This window comes from Stegodyphus dumicola, chromosome 2 (assembly GCF_044657685.1).
Source record: "Stegodyphus dumicola isolate Sdum_Otavi_A_Nest chromosome 2, ASM4465768v1".
Lineage (NCBI taxonomy): Eukaryota > Metazoa > Arthropoda > Arachnida > Araneae > Eresidae > Stegodyphus > Stegodyphus dumicola.
This window is the reverse complement of record NC_140769.1, coordinates 169,680,042-169,703,347: the sequence shown is the minus strand read 5'-3', so window position 1 is coordinate 169,703,347 and position 23,306 is coordinate 169,680,042. Positions and strand designations below refer to the sequence as shown.

General features: G+C 31.5%; 1 protein-coding gene across 4 annotated transcripts in view; it reads right to left on the bottom strand.

Annotated features, from left to right (window-relative positions):
- LOC118203973 (uncharacterized) overlaps positions 1-22,552 on the bottom strand; it is a 159,518-nt gene extending 136,966 nt beyond the window's left edge. Inside the window, exons 1-2 of one of the 4 annotated variants that reach the window (XM_085811431.1) lie at positions 22,439-22,552; positions 4,982-5,091 (exon numbers count right to left, since the gene is read on the bottom strand). In XM_085811431.1, coding sequence (XP_085667557.1) covers positions 4,982-5,091; positions 22,439-22,532 — 204 coding nt within the window. In that variant the 5' untranslated portion in view covers positions 22,533-22,552. Of the gene's footprint in view, positions 1-4,981; positions 5,092-8,609; positions 8,701-8,828; positions 8,998-9,048; positions 9,457-22,438 lie in introns of those variants that run through there. The other 3 variants (XM_085811432.1, XM_085811433.1, XM_085811434.1) reach the window with 3 other exon arrangements.
- Between the last annotated feature and the right edge of the window lie 754 nt (positions 22,553-23,306).

Below are 23,306 nucleotides of genomic sequence, written 5' to 3'. Positions count from 1 at the left end.
CAGCTCTTCCTCCTACTCAAGTTAGTGTGCAAAGACTCTTCTCAGCTCTGAAGTTTATTAAATCGGATCTATGGCCTTCCAACAAAGAAGGTCTTGCTGAAGCTATACTGTTTCTTAGAAATAACTAATGCCAGTTTTTCCATTTCATAATAAATACTAATTAATATAAATAATTTACTATGCCATCTTTTTTTCCTGTAGCATCTATTACTTCTTTTATATTTTTTAAATAAGCTGTAACCCATGTGTATATGTTTACATATATATATATATATATATATACAAGGGAGTCGGTCGGAGTCTTTAAAATTCCAGGAGTCAGAATCACAGTCTGTCATTTTCTCTACTGACTCCACAGCCCTGCAGAAAAAGTGCGACATTTGAACAACCCGTGTAATGTCCACACCTGCATTTTAGTGATGTAATTTTAGTAAAAAAAAATGCAGTCATTACGTGAGGGTATAAGGTACTAGTTGCAGCCTTTAAGTATGGTACTTATAGGTAAAAAAAGATTAATGGAGTTTATAAGGACTGAAAGATAATGGAATTCAAATCAGATAATTTATATATAGTTGTAATGCTAAAGGTTATTAAACTTATTTTGCTGTACAAACAATGTTTTACAGAATGTGGTGTATTACAAAGTATAATTTATTTTCATTAGGCACTTTTATTATACAGTTTAATATAATATTTACAACATCAAGTTTTATTTTAAATACTGTAATTTTTCCATGTTTCGAAAGTCAAATTTGGCATTTTTGTTTATGCCAATATATTTTTTCCCTTCCTACAAATAAAAATACTTTTTATTTCCTCTTGTCGGATTGGCCTTTTGTTTTGCTTTTGAGCCTGATATGCTGCATTTTAATGAGAGGAGGCTTCAATTTTTTCTTAATTAGTTAATCAGTAGTAAATGTGCAAATTTTTTTTTTTTTTTTTTTTTTTTTTTTTTTTTTGGTAAAAGTATAGTTTAGGATACCCCCTTGGCGAAACTTGGCGTTTTTTGTGGTACATGGATACCGATTTTGTGCAATTCTTTGACTCGTTATTTTGTCTTGCAAAGCGGCGATTTTTGCGCCAAAAATCGCCGCTACACAAAGCCAAAATAAAAAGACAAAACAATTGCACAAATTCGGTATCCATGTACACATCGACTTATTTTCACTTTAAAAAAATCCCCGAATTGCACAAAAATGGCATTGCGCACTCCTTTGACTTTATCCATGTACACGTCGACCTATTTTCACTCAAAAAAATATCCCCGAATTGCACAAAAATGGCATTGCGCACTCTTTTAACTTTATCCAAGTACACGTCGACCTACTTTTACCTAAAAAAAAATCCCAGAATTGCACAAACTTGCATTGCACACTCCCTTTACTTTGTCCATGTACAAATCAATATATTTTCACTTAAAAAGTCAAAGGAGCACCAAATTCTCCAATAAAGGCAAACAAAAAATACATAATCTCAATAAAATGCATTTTAAACCAAACAATAAAACAACATATAAAAGGAAAAACATGTTATACATTTAAGCACTACCAAAAGTGAGTATTCACTTACCATGATTTTCGAGTTCGCTTCGTACACCCAGAGCCACGTAAAAATCAAAATATCAATCATGCTCAAATGACTTTTTTCAAACCAGGTACTCTTTCGGATTGAATGCTTCACACAGTGACCATCTGAACCTTTCTTCCTACAAACCCATTCAAATCCATCTAAACGGTTTTTACGTTCGACTAGACGCATATCCTTCCTACATACAGGACATGTATAATGGCTACCAAGTAAACCTTCATTTACACATCAGTCAATTAAAGCTCTTTTTCCCTTTCACTCCAAATCGTACAGAAACTTCAAATTAATCTTACTACATTCGGCCATTCTACTGTCTAAAGAATGAAACCAATACACACCACAAAAACGCTTACAAAACATCCCATGATTCAAAATTTCCCAGAATCATGCACCCGATTAAGTCACGATAGGGTTTCCATAAAATTCAACTACTCAGGCTACCATAAAAGAAACAACAACTTGGCGATAAATCAAACAACAACTTTGCCATAATACAAGGGGTAACATAAAAGTCTACTCTACCCTATTTTTTTTCTTTTGGCTAATCTTTGGAATATGGTAACAGGCAGTTTGGCGACATTTTGGTAGGCGATAAAGGTTACTACCTAGGACTTTGGCAATAATGTGTGAAGTACACAGTTCCAATTACGGATTTTCTCTGAGAGAAATGAGAGATCATGAGATGTGTCATGTGACATTTATGAACGAATCACAATTCTTTAATCGGAAAAGGGGGGAAATTTGCAAAAACATCTGCAGTACTTTATAGCATTTTGTATTTAGCTTCATTCTATGTTGTGTGAAACAGTGTTGCTTAATATTTGGATCCCATGGCCCTATGTAAAGTAAATTCGAAATTTTTACTGCGTTTATGTGATAATCCAAAAGAATTGCTTGAATGGTGTATGAGTGTAGCATTAATTGCGGATAAGTATGAATGTCCAACATGTGGGAATGAAATGAGATTGTGTCAAAGGAAGGATATTACAGATAAGTTTGAACGGTGGTGCAAGAAATCTGGTGAAAATTGACATTTTGTGATCTGCCATGCACTCAAGATTCTGTAGAAGATTAGGTAAGTTAGTATTTTTAATCGAGGATATTATTTTTATGCATTGTTCTAAATATAAGGAATAAATAAATTAATATACTATTATTGGAAAATTTTTATTAGCAATAAATTAGTTTAAAGTAATTAAGATTTTAAGCTAATTTTTATTAATTTAATGTATGTGTTTATTTATATTTTAACTAGTGTTTTTTAATTTAATTATATTTTAATTAAATGATAGTGATTTTGTGAATTATGCATTTGTAGCATTTTGGAATACATTTCAGTAGAAGTAAACATGCATGGAAATAAGTTAAATATTTGACACTAGGTATTTGCAATTATTTTTAATGTTTGTCTTATAAATTCGCAAGTGACGTTTATAATGGATAATTTAGAGGGAAAAGTTTTTGGATATTTTATTTATTTTATATGTGCAAATGTTCATCCTTGGAAAGGGTATATACTTTTTCGCGATCAGATATACATACTTTTTCGCGATCAGTAATTTCATATAAGTCCTTTTTACCAACTTTAAAGATTCACAAAATTTCCCTGCATTTTCGTGCAAATTTTTCTAATTTATGAGAAAAAAGCAGTGTACATGGATAAAGTCAAGAGTGTGCGCAATGTCATTTTTGTGCAATTCTGGGATTTAAGTGAAAATAGGTCGATGTGTACATGGTTACCGTGTATGTGCAATTCTTAAAAGCATGGCAAGGAGTTTGCGATTGTGACCTTTTTCCCAATTTTGCACTTAATATTTGTCATGATTAAGCACTTTTGTTTCACAAAAATTCTAGCATAAGCTTAATTCGACTAGCAGATTGTTAGAAAAAATGTTGAGTAAATAAAAAAAAGAAACATGTCTTTACTGTTGTGAAGATAAAATGGCGCCGAAAAAAAAAAAACTAGGAGGTTACTGTAGCAGGGTTGGTTGCCAAATTTTTGCCAAAAATCGCCAAGTTACCATAATCCAAAGATTAACCTTTCTTTTTTACCTATGGAATGAAATTTGGCAAAACTTTCATGATCACTGGCCCAACAGCAACCGAGTGATGAAGTTGCTGAACACAGGTAGTTTGACCTGGGATTGAATTTCAATGAACAATCTGGCTGCATAGTAGGTTTTCCCCTCCCTAAAAAAGTCCTCCTTGAAGGCATCCCTCCCCACAGGCAGATAGCCCTTGAATTGCTTTGCCTTAATTAGTTGACCAAACCTAACATTTCATGATTACTGATAAAGGCTAAAGAAAATTCTTAACATATGCAGTTTAGATAAACTGTACATAATGGATAATGAAGAATATTTATACAAGTTTATTCATAATTATTAAATACTTTTCATCGAAATAAATTTAATATTTACAGGTAGAAACAAATTTCACAAAAAGGGCGTACTAAAGAAAGTCTGATATTGGAACAGAACATCAACAGAACTTTAGTATTTGAAAATTAAAAATATGCAAAAGAAAATTAAATACATCCTTATTTTAAAACAGTAGTCGAAAAGTCCTTTTTATTAAAATAAATGGGATGAAGCTATTCTGAATAAGCTATAATAAAGTTCATGTTTATCGTACACACACAAAAGGGGGAAATTTTATATCTCAGAAATTTCAAATGACATAATTTTATGAATAAATATTTTAAAATTATCTCTTTGACAGATTTATTTTACAGCTGACCAACTGGCATATAACATTTCACAGTTACCTGTTTATAAAATACGCACTCGTCTGTAAAGCCCAAAACGATGAAAAGAAGTTGATTTATGAAAAATGAACCTCTGACTTTTCAGATTAACCTTTTGACTGTCATGCCCGAAATAATCTCGGGCACAGCACTGGTATTCCAAAACGTCACGCCCGAATATTACTCAGGCTAATTCAGAGGTTAAAGTTCAAAGTGTGCTGCATTTTTTTGATTTTTTGACTTTGAGGCAAACATTTCATTTTTGGAATTAAAAAAATTGATAATTTATGCAACCAAATCATCAAAATAACTTGACAGTTAAAAGATTAACTGAGCTTGGTGTTAGTTTCCTATACTTTCATCATCTAAAAGGAATTTTAAAACTTATTTAATTTTCCAGCCTATTTTCATTTGTTAAAATCAACTAAGATAATGGTATCTAAACATTAATATGCAATGTGCATTTACTAAATAGGTTCATGAAAAAATTCAAGAAATATATCATACTAAATATTATACCTATTTAGAAGCATGCTATGCTTTAAAATGCTAACTTTTGCAAGTATTAATAAAAAATTACGAGTCAAAAAAAAAAAAAAAAAGTTAAACTGTTTAACAAAAGAGATAGTCAATTTTAATTAAACTTACTTTTTGAGATTCTGGAACACTAAATACATTGCTAAATGATAACCAACTCAAACATTCACTGTCATCTTCTGCTGGACATAACGTCAAACCCGGAATTTGCATGGCCATAACTACAGCGAAATGTAAAACAAATATTAAATCATTTCAGATCATAAAAATTGCTAACTAATCAGAAATATTAATTCAATCAGCAAAGTGCTGGTTTTAGACAGTATATTCTGATTAAAAAAAAAAAAAAAAAACACTGAACAGTGTAAATAACAACTCTAAATCTCAAAACATATTTAGCAAAAAGGAAAGTGTTATTAAATTTGGGGAGTTTTTTCTGCATTTCAGTGCCAGTGGACTTAATATACAGTGCAATATCATTTTGGCTAAATCGCAGAATAGGCTGCATCAGTCGATGCTCTTATGCTTGGACACGCCTTTTTATGACGTAATCTTGGTTATGCCTCTTCTTAAAAACAAGTTATAAGTATCCTATAGCTTCGTATTTAAAGAAAACTTAAATTATATTTTAACTGAGTTGAAATGGTAGGTTTATAATGTTCTGCACGAGATTTTTTAAATTATAAATCTATTTTTGTGTGTTGTGTGGTAGTGATAACATTTAATGCAATGAATTATCTCTCACAAATGTATTATTAACATACCAAATGATTGAAAATGATCATTACCAAACGATTGAAAATATTGAATGCATGAATTGAAAATTATAACCGTAACTTCTGAAAATACAGAAAAGAATTCTTTTGCTTAAAGAATGTTTTGATTAATGCGAGGTTGTGCGCGATGCCGAGTTTGTGCAATTCTGAGATGTCTTTTGAAGTGAAAATAGATCGATGTGCACATGGGCAAAGCCAATGCTGTGCGCGATGCCGAGTTTGTGCAATTCTGGGATGTTTTTTTAAGTGAAAATAGATCGATGTGCACATGGGCAAAGCTAGTGTGGTGCGCAATGCCGAGTTTGTGCAATTCTGGGATTTTTTCAGTGAAAATATATCAATGTGTACATGGGCAAAGCCAATGTGGTGCGCAATGCTGAGCATAAAAACTTATTAATAAATACCAAATACTTCTGTATTAAATAAGTAGCCACTGCATAGGTCTTTTACAACATTTAAAATTTCATGATATAGATTTGGCAACTAACCACCACGGATGCACTAAAATATACGAGACACTGAAAGATATAAGACATGTACTAGCATCCCCCCCCCCCCAGAAAAAAAAAAAAACGGTACTTTTCCGTTTCACCGGCACAAATCTCGCCAAGCAGAATTTATTGGCGACAACATACAGTATACACATAAAAAATATTAAAAAAAATGTTAGTTCTAAGAATTCTTTTTTTAATATCGCTTAAAATTTTATAAAAAGCCAATAAATAAAGACAATAAATTTGTAAAAAGACATCAATTTAAGAATTTACTATGTTTTCATGGTTCAACATTCTGATTCGACGGTTCATATCACGTGACCCTCAAGCGATCTCATCTCACGTAAACTACTCTACAAAAATCTAATGCTCTCAGTAATTATCTACATTAATTTCAAGTTAAATCTTAATTTGGAACACAAGTTTAAATGCAAGAAATATTTCAATTCGTACGAATGGCTTACTCAGAAATTATGTAAAACTGCAGTGCTTTACTTCGCTAATGCATTCTCATTAGAATTGATGAATTTAACCCTTGAACTTTACCTTTTCTATATTTTCAGCTTCGGGTAAGCGCTGTGATTGCATCCTAATTGACTTAATTACCGAAAATGGCCTTTGACATAAAACTGAACTATCTGATAAAAATTCTATGTAATTATATGCCAGTATTGAAAGAAACAATCAATCTGATAAGAAAAGCTGCGACTTGTTTTCAAAATGAGGCGTAAAAGGTTACCAGCGAGAATATTCCGTTTGGCATCGGTTGTACCATTATTGGCGACTTTATCGCTTGCGCCGGCAAAACGGAAAAGTACCAAAAAAACTTATGGTCAAATAACTTATACTGAACTTATAGTGATTAGTAAGTATCTTTCTCAGTTTTGTTAAATACCATTTCGCTCTTGGAAACTACCATTTATTCTAAAATGAAAACTCAATTTCAGGATTATTTTCCCACGACCTTTTTGGCTAATCTTTGGAATATGGTAACATGTAGTTTCGCGACATTTTGGTAAGGCGATAAAGGTTACTAGCTAGGACTTTAGCAGTGTACATGGATAAAGTCAAGAGTATGCGCAATGCCATTTTTGTGCAATTCTGGGATTTTTTTTTAAGTGAAAATAGATCGACGTGTACATGGATGATACCGTGTATGTGCAATTCTTAAAAACGCGGCAAGCAGTGGGCGATTCTGCACTTTCTCCCAATTTCGCACCTAATCTTCGTCATGATTAAGCATTTTTGCTCCATAAAAGTTTTAGCATTAGCGTAATTCGGCTAGCAGATTGTTGAAAAAAAAATGTTGATTAAAAAAAAAACATGCCTTTTCTTCGTGAAAACAAAATGGTGTCCAAAAACAAACTAGCAGGTTGCTGTAGCAGGGTCGGTTGCCAAATTTTTCCAAAAAATCGCCAAGTTACCATAATCCAAAGATTAACCAAAATTATTTTTAATTGTGCTGAAAGGGTAAAAAAGCTGGGAAAGAGAAAAATGATTTAAGTTATGGGTACATTTCAAATTGACAAATTTAAAATTATCCAAATTAATAAGGCAGACATTCATCTTTTGAAATACTGCATTTGCATCTTTCATTCCAATTCTATCTGCCTGCAAAGCATCTGAAGTGTACAATTCTAATTTTTATTAGTTTTAGGTATTGAAACTTTGCTTTGAAAGCTACTTGTAACTATGTCTAATTTTTTATCTTCTCAATTACTTTCAATGCTGTATATGACTTTAATTAAAAACTCTAATCAGCAACAATTTACAGTTCATTTATGGTAATTATAGCATTTCTGAAAAATTTAGAAGCCTTAGTACTTCAGAAAAGATGACCTGAAAGATGTGTTAGTATTTGACTTTAAAGTAATTTTTTCATTGTTAACATGATGATGACAGTTCAGCAATGATTATTTCATAACTTTGATGACAGTAGCAGGAATAGTATTATCACATTTGAAATTATCAGTAACTGGTTTAATCCTAGTATCCGGTGCACACGGGATTTGGCTACTTTTGGCGACTTTATGATGAGCAGTAAAAACGAGACATATACGATGTAGTCAACGGGTCATTCAAGATATATAGTATAGTGTATATACTATGTATATTTAGACGTTCTTTGGATAATTTTTGGTGTTGGTGATAATTTTCAAAATCGCGCCAAGGCTGCACCGTATACTAGGATTTTACCCAGTAACTTAATTACACAGAATCAGACAACAATCAAGTATCACGTGGAATCTGCTGGATATTTTACTACATTAAATTTTCATCTTCTCATACAAGAGGTAGACTGACAATTTTAATAGTAAGAATAATAATAAGTAAATTTTTAATAGTAAGAAACTATTAAAAATACATATTAAATTATTCAGTTTGACGAAAGCAAAGAGAAATCAAAAGAATTCGGAAATTCCCATGCTTCGTTTCTTAATATAAAAGATGCACAAAACCATTTCTTACGCTTTCAGTTCGGTATAAACAGTTCAGAAATTTATCTTTCTTCCCACAGATAATTTCTTTTTCCTTCAAAACTATTTCTGAGAACCTGCTCAGAACAGACGTAATTACAGTCTATTAAAAAAATCATAAGACTACATGAACCAAAACAAAATGACTGGGATATGTCAAACTGTGAGGGTAGGAAAACAAAAAGTCAACTTTCTTTTCGTTACAACTTACTTAAATGACGTTCTTAAAAATAAATATAAAGAACTGAATTTTGCTGCTTGAAAACTATTATCTCTTTTCAATATACTTATGCATGACAGTTTAAATATTCAGCTTGGGATTACGGCCTAAACGGACAACACACAACAAATAGAAATATTTTCACACAGATATTAAAAAAATCTACAATTAATTGTACTACGGTAACGAATCCAATCGCTCTTACACGTACCTGAGTTAAAATACGCATTTAAAAAATTGAAAATTAGCTTTCATACACAAAGACAAAATAGACAGATGTCTTGTTTTGCACCCGCTCAGTCTTGCTGCACCGATGGGCGAAAAATCACGGTCTGCTTCCGCCGCTTTTTCGGATGGCCCAAACTGTCCTTTTACTATCGATAGGCAGCTTTTTGCCACCGATAATGAAATGGCCGTTGTTTATTGATTACGAAGGTTTTAATGTTTGGATTCGTGTATAAACTTTGTCAGAAGGAAAATTAATATCGCGAAACCTTGCAATTTAAAGGAATACTTTGCAGACACGAAGTAGAAACTGTTAAAAAAATTTGCTTATTATTATAGAAAATCATAACCATTCGATGATAAGAGTATGTTACGAAGTATGTTATATATCATACGAGTTATGAAAGTAAATGTAAAGATAATGTATGTATGTATGTATGTGAAGTAAATAAAATCCTCTAGAACGCAAACACTTTATTTGGTTATCTAGTTGAAAGTTTGGCCATTTTGTTCTTAAGTATTTATCAACATAAATTTTTATTAATTTTATTGCCTAAGATCTGGTTGATGTTTCCAGATCTGGTCCAAGTTAAAAAAAGAAAAAAATGTTTATAGACGTTCATATTCATTAATTTTGTTGCATAACGTGTAATAGAACTCTGTTTGATTTTTATTTGGTTTCATTGACAGCTATTGCATGCTTTTTTTTTTTTTTTTTTTTTTTTTTTTTAAATAGCTGATGCTTTACAAAACCTTCCATACTATATTAAACATTAAACAGGGTATACTATGATAGATTTGAAAATTTTTATTGTTTCTTCAGAAACTCAACAATTGCCTCAATGACTACTGTATTTTTCATCCTGTCTTATTGTATAAATGCAGTCTGTTGATTTGAAATATAATAATTTAACAGTCAGTGTGTAAAGAAAATCCATTCTTTAGTTTTATAACGAGCAACGTTTTTCAAAATAATCTTATAAATTAAAACAGGTTTTTTGAAGTGTATTTATTTCTTTAGTGATGTATAAGTCAATGCTACTTAGCTTGTATAATATTACATTACTGTCTATTTTGACTGGTACCAGTAGGCTAGCAGATAAGATAGCTGAACATTGGATGTTTGATCCAGGTACAAATACTGGTGAATGGGATAGCTGTATGTATTATGTGAATACAAGTCAATTTCTCATAGAAATACCTTCTGAAAGGCATCCTTTACCTAAGGTACATAGCTCTTACTGTAGTTACCTTGTTTTGTATAACTTAGCATAGCCGTCAAAACCTTAATAATTTTAATACAAAATAACAAAAAAATTTTTTTGCTACCATATTACCATAACAAATTTCACAGGATGCACCAAACTGTGTCAACCATGTGTATGTGCATATAACAATTCAGTTTTTAATAAGCAGCATCACCATTTTTGTACGTTTTTTTTTTTTTTTTTTTTTTTTTTTGTGTGTGTGTGTGTGTGTGTGTATTTATTTATCCAAGTTACAATGATTTTTATAACTCATTTTTATTTTTATAATGAATCATTTATAAACAAATCATACTTTTTTAAATGTGAAATTAATTTTAAAATATGCACTTGTGGAATTTGTCTGCAATGGATGAAATAGTGGTGTGAATAAAATTCTGAAAAATAAAGCTGTATCAAATTATAAAGTTACAGAAGAATGGAATTTGCTATGTTGGTTGAATTTAAATTACCCGGAATCTTTCTCCCTTCGCTGTTGCTATACCACCAAAAGAAAGCCAATTATGAACAGCATCCTGCAAACAAAAACTTGCTTGTAACAAGGTTTATTGATTGATTGGTACAGACTTTAATGGCATATACCAGACTTTAATGGCATATTTGTTACCAAATGAATCTAAAGCAAAACAGTATGAAGAGTAGTTTTACAGGTTAACTTGTTTTCAAATTAGCAACTCTGTAAAAGGGATCATCCAGCTGTACTGACACTACATGTTCTTTCTCATAGCTTGTTATTTGGTTGTAACAGGCAGTTAAGATAAAAACACTTGTAACACTGCTTAATTTTTATGTATGGTAGCCCAGTTACATGACTATAACATTTTTCCACTACTTTTTTTACACTGTAATCTTGGTTTAGAAAGTTATTTACCAAGATTTTGGGATGTTGTATAGGAATATCATATGGAACAACTACAGCCAAATGTATTGTTTCAGAAGAGGGTATATACTCTTACTGAATCTTTTCCTGCACTTATTGTTTGATTTGATATTTCCTGTATAGTGGAATGACCATCATGACAACATAGCGTCCTGTAGCTCTTTCTATATAATTCCATTCAGATATTCACACTTTTATTTTTGCAAGTTAATGCAGAAGACAATACATATTTACATCTATTTCTGATACTTCCAATTTTAAGGAATAATCATGGAGTCTATACTGTTACATAGAAGATGCTAAAAAAATACTTAACAGGGAGTTTAACATTATTCATGCAACAAAGGAGCTGAAGTTTATTGCATTTTTAACAATATGTTAAAACTCATACAAGGATTTATTTCTTTTATTATAGATGTAAATCAATGACCAGTTCCTAAAGTATTGAAAGATAAAAGTCAAGGAAAAAATTCTCAGTTCATAGTGCCAAAGTATTTTGTTAATATTGATAAAATTCAATTAAAAAAAGATTACTCATGTTATTATGTAGAATTGATGCTAAAATTCTATATTAGAAACAAGTATCGATTAATTGTGTTAGGTAGAATTAATAAACAGTTGGGCGGAAATTTATTAAATGCATAAAACATAACAAAAGCCATATATGTATTTATTCCTCCATTTAAAAAATTGTGGCTTTTCTATCCAACTGTCTTCAAATCTGTAAATTCAGAAAAAACTCTAAAATTGTAATTTTTTAGAGAGAAGCATTTCCATCCTCAAAAAAATAAATGTTAAAAAAGAATTGAAATACAAAATTTGTGCATTTTATGCAGAAAGTGAAAAGAAAATCATTATTTCATTATAATGTTAATCATAAAAACAGATCTGCTTAATATTTTTTGTAACAAAAACTTAAAGAAATATTTTTATTCTATTGCATGTCCAGTGATATTAAAAATAGTTTTAAATTTTGATTTTAACTTGAAGATGCCCCAGAGGAGTTGCACGATATCTAAAATTTCTCTGAAACTTAGTTTGAAAACCTTCAAACTACTTGAAAACTTCAAATTATGTGAAAAAAGAAATGTAGAAGATGTAAACAGCAGTGATTAAAAAGTTTTAATGACCAAAATATTTTCATTCCATCAGATTATTTGTTTATTTTGAAGAAGACATTGTAGAGACATTAGGATTTTTTTGGAAGCTGAGAGACGTGAAAAACGAGCAATACCCTCTCCGCGACTAGAACCATGGACCTCCCGAATATGTGCCGAGGCATGCTTCGAAGGCAGGAGAAATACCTTATAAAACAATCCGATAATGAGATAACAAGTAGAAGATAAGAATTTTTTTCTTCTGGAAAATTTAAAAAAAAAAAAAAAAATTCATATTGCATATATACAAGCCTATACCATAAATTATAAGTATATAAAATTCTTGGATTATCTAATGGGGGAGAAGTAATAAATGTAAATATTAATATATAAGAAGTAATAAATGTAAATATTTCAATAAATGAATAGATAAAAAATGGCCTTAAACAACCTCATGTTTAAATTACTTGGAGAAATTAATGCCAACAAAAACATTATTACTGAAACAAATGTAGATAATAAACACAAATTGCCTAATGTATTTAATTTGAATATCTGAATCACAGAATTTTCAAATAGAAAGGTTTCACTGAATAATGACCGGGTAAAAGAGAAGTTATTATGATGCGGAAATGGACATGTAGTTGAAGAACGAAAGCTTGCTTTAAATTACAGAGATTTCTAATACATTAATTTAATATATTTTTAAAAATATTTTAATAATATAATACTTTTCTAATACATTTATTTTATTATCCAAAATTATTTTCTAATTAACAGAAAGGTACGGCGTAAGTTTCAGTGATTAATTATCAGAAAGGCTTCTTCTGAATGGTTTAATAATAATAATACAAGGAAATAAGCTTATTTTACACATGCCTTATGGCATAAGAAAAGGAACTTTTGAAATATATTAAAAACTAAAAAGATTTACATATACCATAGAAATGATTTTTAACTCTAAACAAAATTACTGGTTATCGTTTCGGAAACAAAATTCAATACTTGCCCATAGTAAGACCAACTTGTGAAAGATTTTTTGCCAAACTGCAAATCATTGCGTAAGGAAGAAAATTTCCAAAAGCCATTTTGAAATTTTTAATAATATGACTAATAATCATAAGATACTACTTTTTGATCCATAACATTAGATGTTTGAACTAACTAAGAAAAAACTTTAAATTGCATCAGTATTATAACGAGCTAATAAATTTTAAATCACAAAATACAGTGAACCATATGTAAGACAGCCAGACACAGCTGCTATAAAAATATTTCTACGGAAGTGGTTGTCTTGGGGAGGGGATAATTGATGCCAATGTTGTTAAATTACCACTTTTGTCGTCCTGGTACAGTTTTCTGTTTACACATTTTGAATCTGAAATAATGCATTCAGCACGGCATGCACACTGGGTGTAAGGAAAGAGAAGCAACAGAAAGAAACTGGAGAGTATGGTTAAATGATAAAAACCAAATCCTTAATACCACTATTGACAGAAGGAGACTAAAATGTAAATAAGAAGCAAATTTCCTTAAAAGCTAACAATGAAGAAGGATTAAAATTAGAATCAATGGTTAAAACCATGGGATTTTTATTGATATAAAACATCAAATGCCAAATGAAGTGGTGTCTCCCCCCCCCAGTATAATTTTTCGATGTGGAGAAATGGAAAACATGATTTTTTTTTAAACTAGTAATCGTAGGCAATGCAGAATTTATTAATTTTTCTTTGAACATAATTTTGTGTTGTTCAGTACAAAATTTAGGTCACGCATCTCTGCTGTTTGGGGGAAACTTAAAAAAGAACTCTGTGAACATAATTAAAAAAAAAAAAAAAAATACGGGTCACTAAAATAAATAAAAATTCAGATTCTTTTCTTGTGTTCTAACATATGTAATTATTACTTCAGTAGATTCTAATATTTATTTTATAATCATGCATTATTACTACTTAGGCAACAATACAGACATATATAAATTTTCACTATTTTTTACTGTCATTACATGCACAATTGCTGTTTTTTATTAACAAGAGAATTGAACAAAGCATATCAATACTTTTGTATCAGCAATATGAGTAAGTTTCTGTTTATTAAGACTTTTAAAGTTCTCAAGATGAATTAATTCGAATAATGGAAATAATTGACTGTAGCATAGAGATTTATTCATATTGCGTCCACTCTTGTATACAGCAAGAAAAAAAAATTAAATATGAAGAGCGGTCCTTATGAATTCCGCAAGATTTTCCATATACAATCTTACCACAATTCTACATAAAACGTAAACAAAGTATCGAAGCTTCGTAATCGATTACAAAGCGCAAAGCTATCAGCTATTCGTCATCGATGGGAAAAGGACAGTCTGGGCCATCCGAAAAAGCGGCGACCCTAAAAATAGTGCCAGACCAAAGAATATGTATAGAGTTTCTTTGGCCAGACATCAGGGTACCTGGGTATTACTAACCCTACACCCTCATCGAACAAATTATAGTATAGTTTCGAATATATGTGAATTATAACTGAATGCATTGACGAACATATCTTAAAATGTTGTGGATATACATAATTTTCAGGTAATGGTACATAATTTTTAACAGCATATCTCCTAACGGTAACTTAAAGCAATAATCTGAATCCGCGATTCCAGCGCTCTGATACGCCATCTAGTGGCTAAAAGGTGGAAACATTAAAGCTCGGTATTTACGTTTGACAATGCTACCTAGTTTGTGAAACGTGTTGTGATCGAAAAGTAATTAAACGTTTTATTTTTTATTGTTGTGGGCATATGTATAACTTAAAAAGAAGTACAGAGCGCATGTTTTGTTGCGTACATCAGTGTAAATCACGAGCTTGCAAGGAACCTGAGTTATGCTTCAATCGCATTCTTGGTTCGAAAAATATCGAACGAGATAGCAAAACGAAGAGGGTGGATTCGCGTATTTCGAATTGGAAAGAAAGTGGGACATTATATGAACGTGCGTTCTAAGCATTTAAAAAAAAAAAAAAAAAACTGATTACATTTTTTCTCGTATATGCAAAATTTCTTTCTCGTGTATCATACATATAAACGTGTATGTGTATTCTTCGAAAGTAAACATGCATATTAGTGTATTGAAGTATAAATCATTATAGCTCATTAATCTCTTAAATATTATTAATATACATATACATATACAATTATGCTTTCATGCGTATTTTACCTGCAGAAATTTAAATTGTGTTTCAGTTTATGTTAGCAATGATTTAAATGAAAATTTATAGAATGACACATATAAAAGTAAAAGTTAATTAATTTAACGTTAATGATGAACTTTGAATTTCATATTCTAGTAATGTTGAAATTTCCGTGTGTGAGTCATTTCCTGTTAAACTATTTAGAACTGTTTACAATGGTTCAGGATAGTTAGCGTAAAAAATTTCCAGTTCTGAAAATAGGTATGATGATCTAGTATGAGTAATAGTATAAAAAGTATTACAGATATCAAATCTTTTCCACTATAGAATAGCATGCACCAAACAATTTCTTATAAAATGATACACATACCATTGTTATTCGCTGAGCACAGTTAAATGTTTTTTCTTATCTTTTATAGCAGTGTTCGTTTTGAAGTAAGTATTAGTAATAAAAAGTTTTTAAAGTAGCTTAAAAAAATTTATCCATGGTGAAAATTAGCTAATGATGAAAGTATTTTTTCTCACTTGAAGTATCAAACGGCCACATGTATCTTTTTCGAGAAAATCTGTTGTTCTGTAATGTAAAACACCTAAGTATTTGTTCAGTGATAAATATTGATAGAGGAGAGACTTTTAAGTAATTTCATTTCTCAGCCATTATTCAAAATATGATTGCATATAACTAAATAACTTTGGAGTAAATTAAACAGCGTACACAGACATGTGTATACAGATATACAGGTTAGCAAATAAAAGCAAGGACAGTGGATTTGGATCAGTTCAGTAATTTATTAGATTGTTTATGTATTCCTGTTTTATTTATAACAAGCTTTTATTTAGTAGAATAAGAATAATACATGAATACACAGCCTTTTAGTTGCAAGAAATAAGATTTTGCATAGTTATTTAAAGATGCAACCATATTTATTATCTCAAACATATTCTATCTTAATTGTATTTCTGGGGCAAATATGCATTAATTCTCTTACCTATTGTCTCTTATCTCTTGTCATTATAAAAATTTGATTTTATCGTGTTGCTTATATGTTCGTAACTAGAATTGGTGTCGATTCTATGCAGTGTTGATATCTGTAACTATAAGCCTCATCGAAAATATATGCATATTGGATGCCTCATCAATGCTAAGATTTAGCGATTTTTTTTTTTTTTTTTTTTTTTTTTTTTTTTTACTGGCACAATCTCAAAATTTTCATTGCCAGTATGTAATTGTTTGCATACAGCACTTTTACTAAGAAAATTATAGTATATATAAAAAATGCTAAAGATAATAAAACCTTTGGTGACACCAGATATACATATTGATTTGATATTATCTGATAAACATTGTAAATGAATGAATAAATTTGTCATTAAAATATTTCGGAGGAGTAAAAATACATTAAATCATTAAATGAAGAGGCTAGATGAAATATTCAAATTGTCCAGCTTCTACATTTAGTGCGACAGTAAAACGTCTGAAAATAATATTAATTCTTTGGTAAAAATATCTTTATTTATACAAAATGTTGCAAATCAATCTTATTTTTTAGAATGATATATAAAAATCTGCATGTGTATCGTGTATGCAGTGTCTTCTGGATGCATATTCGTGCAAAACTGATGAACACTGGTAGTTCGGTCCAACTTTCGATCCCGGCGAACGGGCTGACTCCATGGGTGTTTTCTTGATTTTACACATGTGTATCGTTTAAGCACTATCTTCTGTATGCATACGTGAATTAAGCGCTAACTCTGGTAGTTCGGTCCATTTTCGAATCCCAGCAAGCGGGCTGACTGCATAGGTGTTTTCGTGATTTTCCGCATGAGTAACATGTTGGCAGTATCTTGTGAATGCATAACGTCAATAAAGTGGGTGCAGCCCGGGTAAAATCGCTGAATACTGGTAGTTCGGTCCAACTTTCGAATCCCGGCGTACTGTCCAGAAATTGTGGATGCATATGTGAATACAGTGGGCGCAGCCCAGGAAAAAAATCACTGAACACTGGTAGTTTGCTTCAAATTTTAAATCCCGTCGAATGAAAGCGGGCTTCACTGGTAGTTCGGTCCAACTTTCGAATAAAGGCCAGTGAAAGCAGGCTTCAGGCCGCTCAAATGGTGGGCTTACCCGCTAGCAATCATGCAAGCTAGCATATATCTTGTGATTGCATACGTAAATCAAGTGACCTTACGTGAATAAAGCGGGCGCTCCACGAAAGCATCCCTTTCCTCATGTAGCGGGCTTGCCCGCTAGTGATATATAAAACTGTCCCTCTCTAGCTACATCCCTGAAAGTAAGCATTTATTCAAATATTTAACAAATAGATTTGATCATATTTTATGCATCATGCAAACTATATTTGCAGCTTTTTCATTTAAGTGCAATTTATTTCCAATGTATGAACATGAATACTGTACAAGCTTAGTCACTTATTTGTAATTTAATTCAGTTTTTATATAAAAGTTAAAATTTACCAGGCAATTGCTTAAAAAAATAGTTTAATAGATGTTGCTGTAATTTAACACTTTTGATTTTAATGTTTTCAGAAATTTGCTAAATCAAGTTTATCTTCGTGTGACCTTGCATCAAAGGCACCGATAATAAATTTGTTTTGGCATTTAGTGCTAAAATTTTTAAAGAAAAACTTATTATTGATGTAAAAGAAGGAACAAATTATATTTATCTTGGTAATATGTCTTATGATATGCTTATTTACGGTGTCATGATATTGCAGTAACTTAACAGGCATTTCATATAACGGTTGATCTTTACATTATGGTAACTTGGCGTTTTTTTGGCGACCAACTCTCCTACAGCAACCCTCTATTTTTTTTTCCCGTCGCCATTTTGTCTTCACGAAGTAAAGACATGTTTCTTTTCTTTTTATCTACTAGCCGAATTACACTTATGCTAGAAATTTTATCTAACAAAACTGCTTAATCATGACAAATATTCACTGCAAAATTGGGAAAAAGTGCACAATACCATACTCCTTACGCATTTTTCAAAATAACACATACACATAAACCATGTGCACGCCGACTTATTTTTACTTAAAAAAACATCCCAGACTTGCACAAAAATGGCATTGCGCACACTCTTCACTATATCCATGTACACTGCTTTTTTTTAGAAAAATTTCACGAAAATACATGACAATTTTCTCAATCTTTAAACCCGGTAAAAAGAACATATATGAAATTACCTGATCACGAAAAAGTATTTACCCTTTCCAAATATGAACATTTCCACATATAAAATAAATAAAATATCCAAAAACTTTTTCAAATTTAGTTTCTATGTCCCATTTATTTTATATACAAAAATTTGTATATAAAATTTGTATATAAATTTATATATTTGTATTTTTGTGAATATACAAGAATTGTATATTCAAAACTCTGCTTCTTTCATAATGTCTTCAAACTTCTTTCTCATATCTTGCATATTAATAGAAACACTTTTTACATGTTGGTGAGCTCCATTCAAGTCGACTGATTTTCGATTGTCGAGTCGATTGATTGATTGATTGATAGATCCTGCAGATACAGCGCAGGACGTGTTTAAAAAATTTTGTTTTTAATTTTTAGCATTTTGCCAAAAATGTTTAATAATTTGTAGTTAAGCTCATATCGACACAATGTATATTTCAAGATCAGAACTCACACTCTGTCACATGGATTTTAAAAGTAGTACACATAAATACTTGTTTTATACTTCCCTAAACAAGTATAACGTTTAGTTAAAATAAAGTTGTATGAAACAAGTTTTGCGTACTTTGCAGAGAAATGCGCAAAACTTCATTTAATGAAAATAGGTTTGTGGTGGATCAAAAAGCAAAAATCAGTTAGGTTATGCGGATATATTTTAGGAGCATTAATATTTATGATTATTGTTATCTGCTTTATTTGCATCTTGAAAAACTATTAATGTCTCGGAAATTAATGACCTCAGATTTCCAATTTTTACGCTGCTTATAAATTAAGCAGTATCAATTTTTTTATCTATCTATCATTAATTTATTAAAGACAAAAATATAAAAAAATAAATATAATGTATGGGAACATATATTAACGGAAGCTATTTATGTCTTAGAAAAGTTATGCAGTGGTTCTGAAATGAAAGATAGTAATGTACAAAGGGATTATATGAGTGAAAATCGCTTCATTTATTATTAAAACGTATTAAATAAATTTTTTAATTTGCGAAAATTATTGAAATATTGTAATAACGGGGGAGAATTCTTTTCTGAAATATTCCATTCGTTTGTGTGGTGAAAATAGCAATGTAATTCGCGTTCTTTCAAATGTTGACATGCAACTTAAAACTATTAGGTCCAACGCTGCCACTGATATGCTTAATATTTTCAGTAATTAATTTATCGAAATTTACGAAGTCGTATATACTTTTAGTTGCGTGATACCATTTTTATTATCATTATTATATTATTATTGACGGTTTTACGTACTGAATGCTGTAGAAAGTAAATTAAAAGCAAAAGTAAAGTAAATTGTAAAATTTAATTTCAAATAACAATTAGAAAGGCGTTCTTGCCCTCCCGCTTATTAGTGTAAATAACAGAGAAAAAAAATCTATCTGCCTTTAACTTTGCCATTTGGTAATGTCAATCGTACTTCTAAATCCAAACTTTTTCTGTCCCTAACCATGCCTCTTCGTGCGACTGCACAGGTTGCAAGTACTGTCGTTTATTACATTGTGAGAACTATACATTTAAACCTGCAATTTCGTCCTTATTTAATGATAGTAAGAGATTCAAGATATGAAAAAAAATAAACGCTACGGAATGACTTGCAAAGTTCATTCCAAATTAAGTATCAGAATCCTGCCTAGTTACTTCTCTGATTTATAATTTTCGAGTTGTGATTGCAAAAAGAGGAACATTTCCTTAAAGGGTGGGTCGCCTTTTTATTTGCGTACGCTCCGATCAAGTAGGAGACACCGAATTTACATACATTAATTTATTATTTACATTAATAATTTATCATTTATTTAATTATCCGTTTTAATTCTAAAAATAAAAATGAAAAGCAAAAGGGAATTTAATTTTTTTTTATTGAAACTCCAATTACGAACAATATATGTAAAAAATGAAAAGCAAAAGGGAAAAACATAAAAATAATAATTAATCTTCTTATTATATTTAATTATCCGTATATATGTAAGAAATGAAAAGCAAAAGGGAAAAAAACATAAAAAAATAATAATTAATTACATTATTATTTATTTATAATTATCGGTTTTAATTCCCATTTAACATTATTATTTATTTATAATTATCGGTTTTAATTCGCATTTACCATTATTATTTATTTATAATTATCGGTTTTAATTCGCATTTACCATTACTATTTATTTATAATTATCGGTTTTAATTCGAATTTACAATTATTATTTATTTATAATTATCGGTTTTAATTCGCATTTAACATTATTATTTATTTATAATTATCGGTTTTAATTCGCATTTAACACTATTATTTATTTACCTACGCTCCGATCTAGTAGGAGACAAACTTCTCAACTTCTAATCACGCAGCAGAAGCGAAGAAAAATGGTCACGTGACCTTCAATATGAGCACACAGAAGTTTTCCCTAAATCCCTCCCGATACTCCGGATTCTACAGTAACCTAAACGTCAGCAGAAAGTTGTCGGGGTGGGTAGCCGGGTTTGGCGGAAATCGCCACCACCGGCCGCCGTAGCGAGGTCGCCAAGAGCCGGTTATCCGAAAACTGCCGAACTTATCCTTAAATAGAAAGCCAAAACTTTACATCTGATTTCAAGTAAAATTCCGTGCATTACCAAATGATCAGCTTTTTAAAATGCTCTCTGCTTCAGTAATACAGCGAGAATTTACGCCTCCTTGAACAAAATCAAACATTTCGGAAGAGCTAAGTAACTCCATTTTTGAATGTACGAAGTCAGATCACAAATCAAAATACCGAGTTTTATCCGCCATACTAATGTGTGAAAGCGCCATCTATAGGTGAATTGAATCGCGGATTGTCCTTGGTTGATACCATAACTTTCGATTTCGGTTCGTATTCGGACAACGCTCCAGATCTCACTTTCCTTTTCTTACTTTGCGGTTGATGTTCGTAGTCATCTTCAAGTTCCAGCAAAATTGCAGGCAACTGGCGAAATACTTGGCCAACTTTACGATCCATACGATCTTCCAATGAATCCAATAACTGATTTAATAACGGCCTGGTTCGACGCGGTCTGTTGTTATTCCATCCCAAAATCGGAAAATCATCAAACAATGTAGCAAGTGCCATAGTTCTGAAACTTCAGGAATACACGGATTTCTCTAAGTAAATATTAAACGTGTACAGTTCACACACTTTCAGAGCGCAGTTATACCTGAAATTTCGCGGATACACTGGATCAATGTCTCTGTTGCGCTATTCTTCGCTGCCTCTTATATTCTCGCAACCCAGTGTCGAAAGGACTAGAACGTTCGCGGTAAACCGTTGCTATGAGACGGATGAAAAATCCAGAAAATTCTAGTCGAGAGCATGCGTGAGACTACTTCGATAGATGCTATGCCCTCATATACAAATTACACAAGCTGGGACTCCCAGGCTACATCACAAACATAATTAAATCCTACCTAACCGGTAGACACTTTGTCGTTCATGTTTCTGGTTCATTATCCACAAACCGGCCCATACGGGCTGGTGTTCCACAGGGATCCCTTCTGGGCCCTACCCTATTCAATATTTACGTGAACGACATCCCCACTACACACAACACAACACTAGCCATGTATGCAGACGACACAGCAATCCTTACGCAAAGTGCATTTGTTAGTTTAGCAATACAACAGCTACAACACCACATCCACTCGCTAGAGACTTGGCTGACCAAATGGAAAGTCGAAGTGAATGCCGACAAGACACATGCCATACTGTTTACTACTAAGAAGAATTTCCCGACTCACCTGCAAATGTATGGACATTCCCTGGGTCAAGCAGGTCCCTTATCTTGGGGTGATCCTCAGTAAATCTCTTACATGGAACCCACACGTTACACATATTCTCAGGAAGTTTCGAGCTAGTAAAGCTTCACTCTTCCCCTTAATTGCTCGAAACAGTGTTCTATCTATTGATAATAAGTTGCTCATTTACAAAACCATGTTGCGTCCAATTCTTAGTTATGCATGCCCCGTCTGGGCATACTCGTGCAAAAGTTTGAGAAGGCAGTTACAAGCTGCCCAAAACGGGGTATTGCGTATGATATGTAATGCCCCCTGGTACATTCGGAATAGCCGAATTCGTAAAGAGTTAAGAATAGAGGATCTTTGTGATTTTTATTGCTGCCTATCTAGGGCATTTTATGATAAACAGGAACTTCTGAACAATCCTGTGGTTGTTAACTATTGTTATGATACTAGGGACCCCAATTTCAGTAAGCGCCCAAGGGCGATCCTAAATGTTAGTAATGTGTAATTTTGTATATGTGTTATGCAAATTGTTGCTCAAATTCTTTATTGTATATTGTTCTTTTTTTTTTTTTTTTTTTTTTTTTACTAGTGGCACTAAGGCGTCGCACTTCGTATTTTGTTTCTCTTGTGTGTACATGTATTCTTCTGTGAAATAGTTGTTAAAAAATAGTTAATTATGTATGGATTAGTAATTAGGTACTTAAGGAAAAAATATGTATTTAACTATTAGCAATTATGAATTTAAACTCTTGCTCATTTAATTATTTAGCACATTCAGTTACATTTCTCATAATTCGAAACTTTTATCATGTTATTCGATGAGGGGTAGGGCTATGGCGCCCAGGCACCCTGGTTAAGGCTCCTA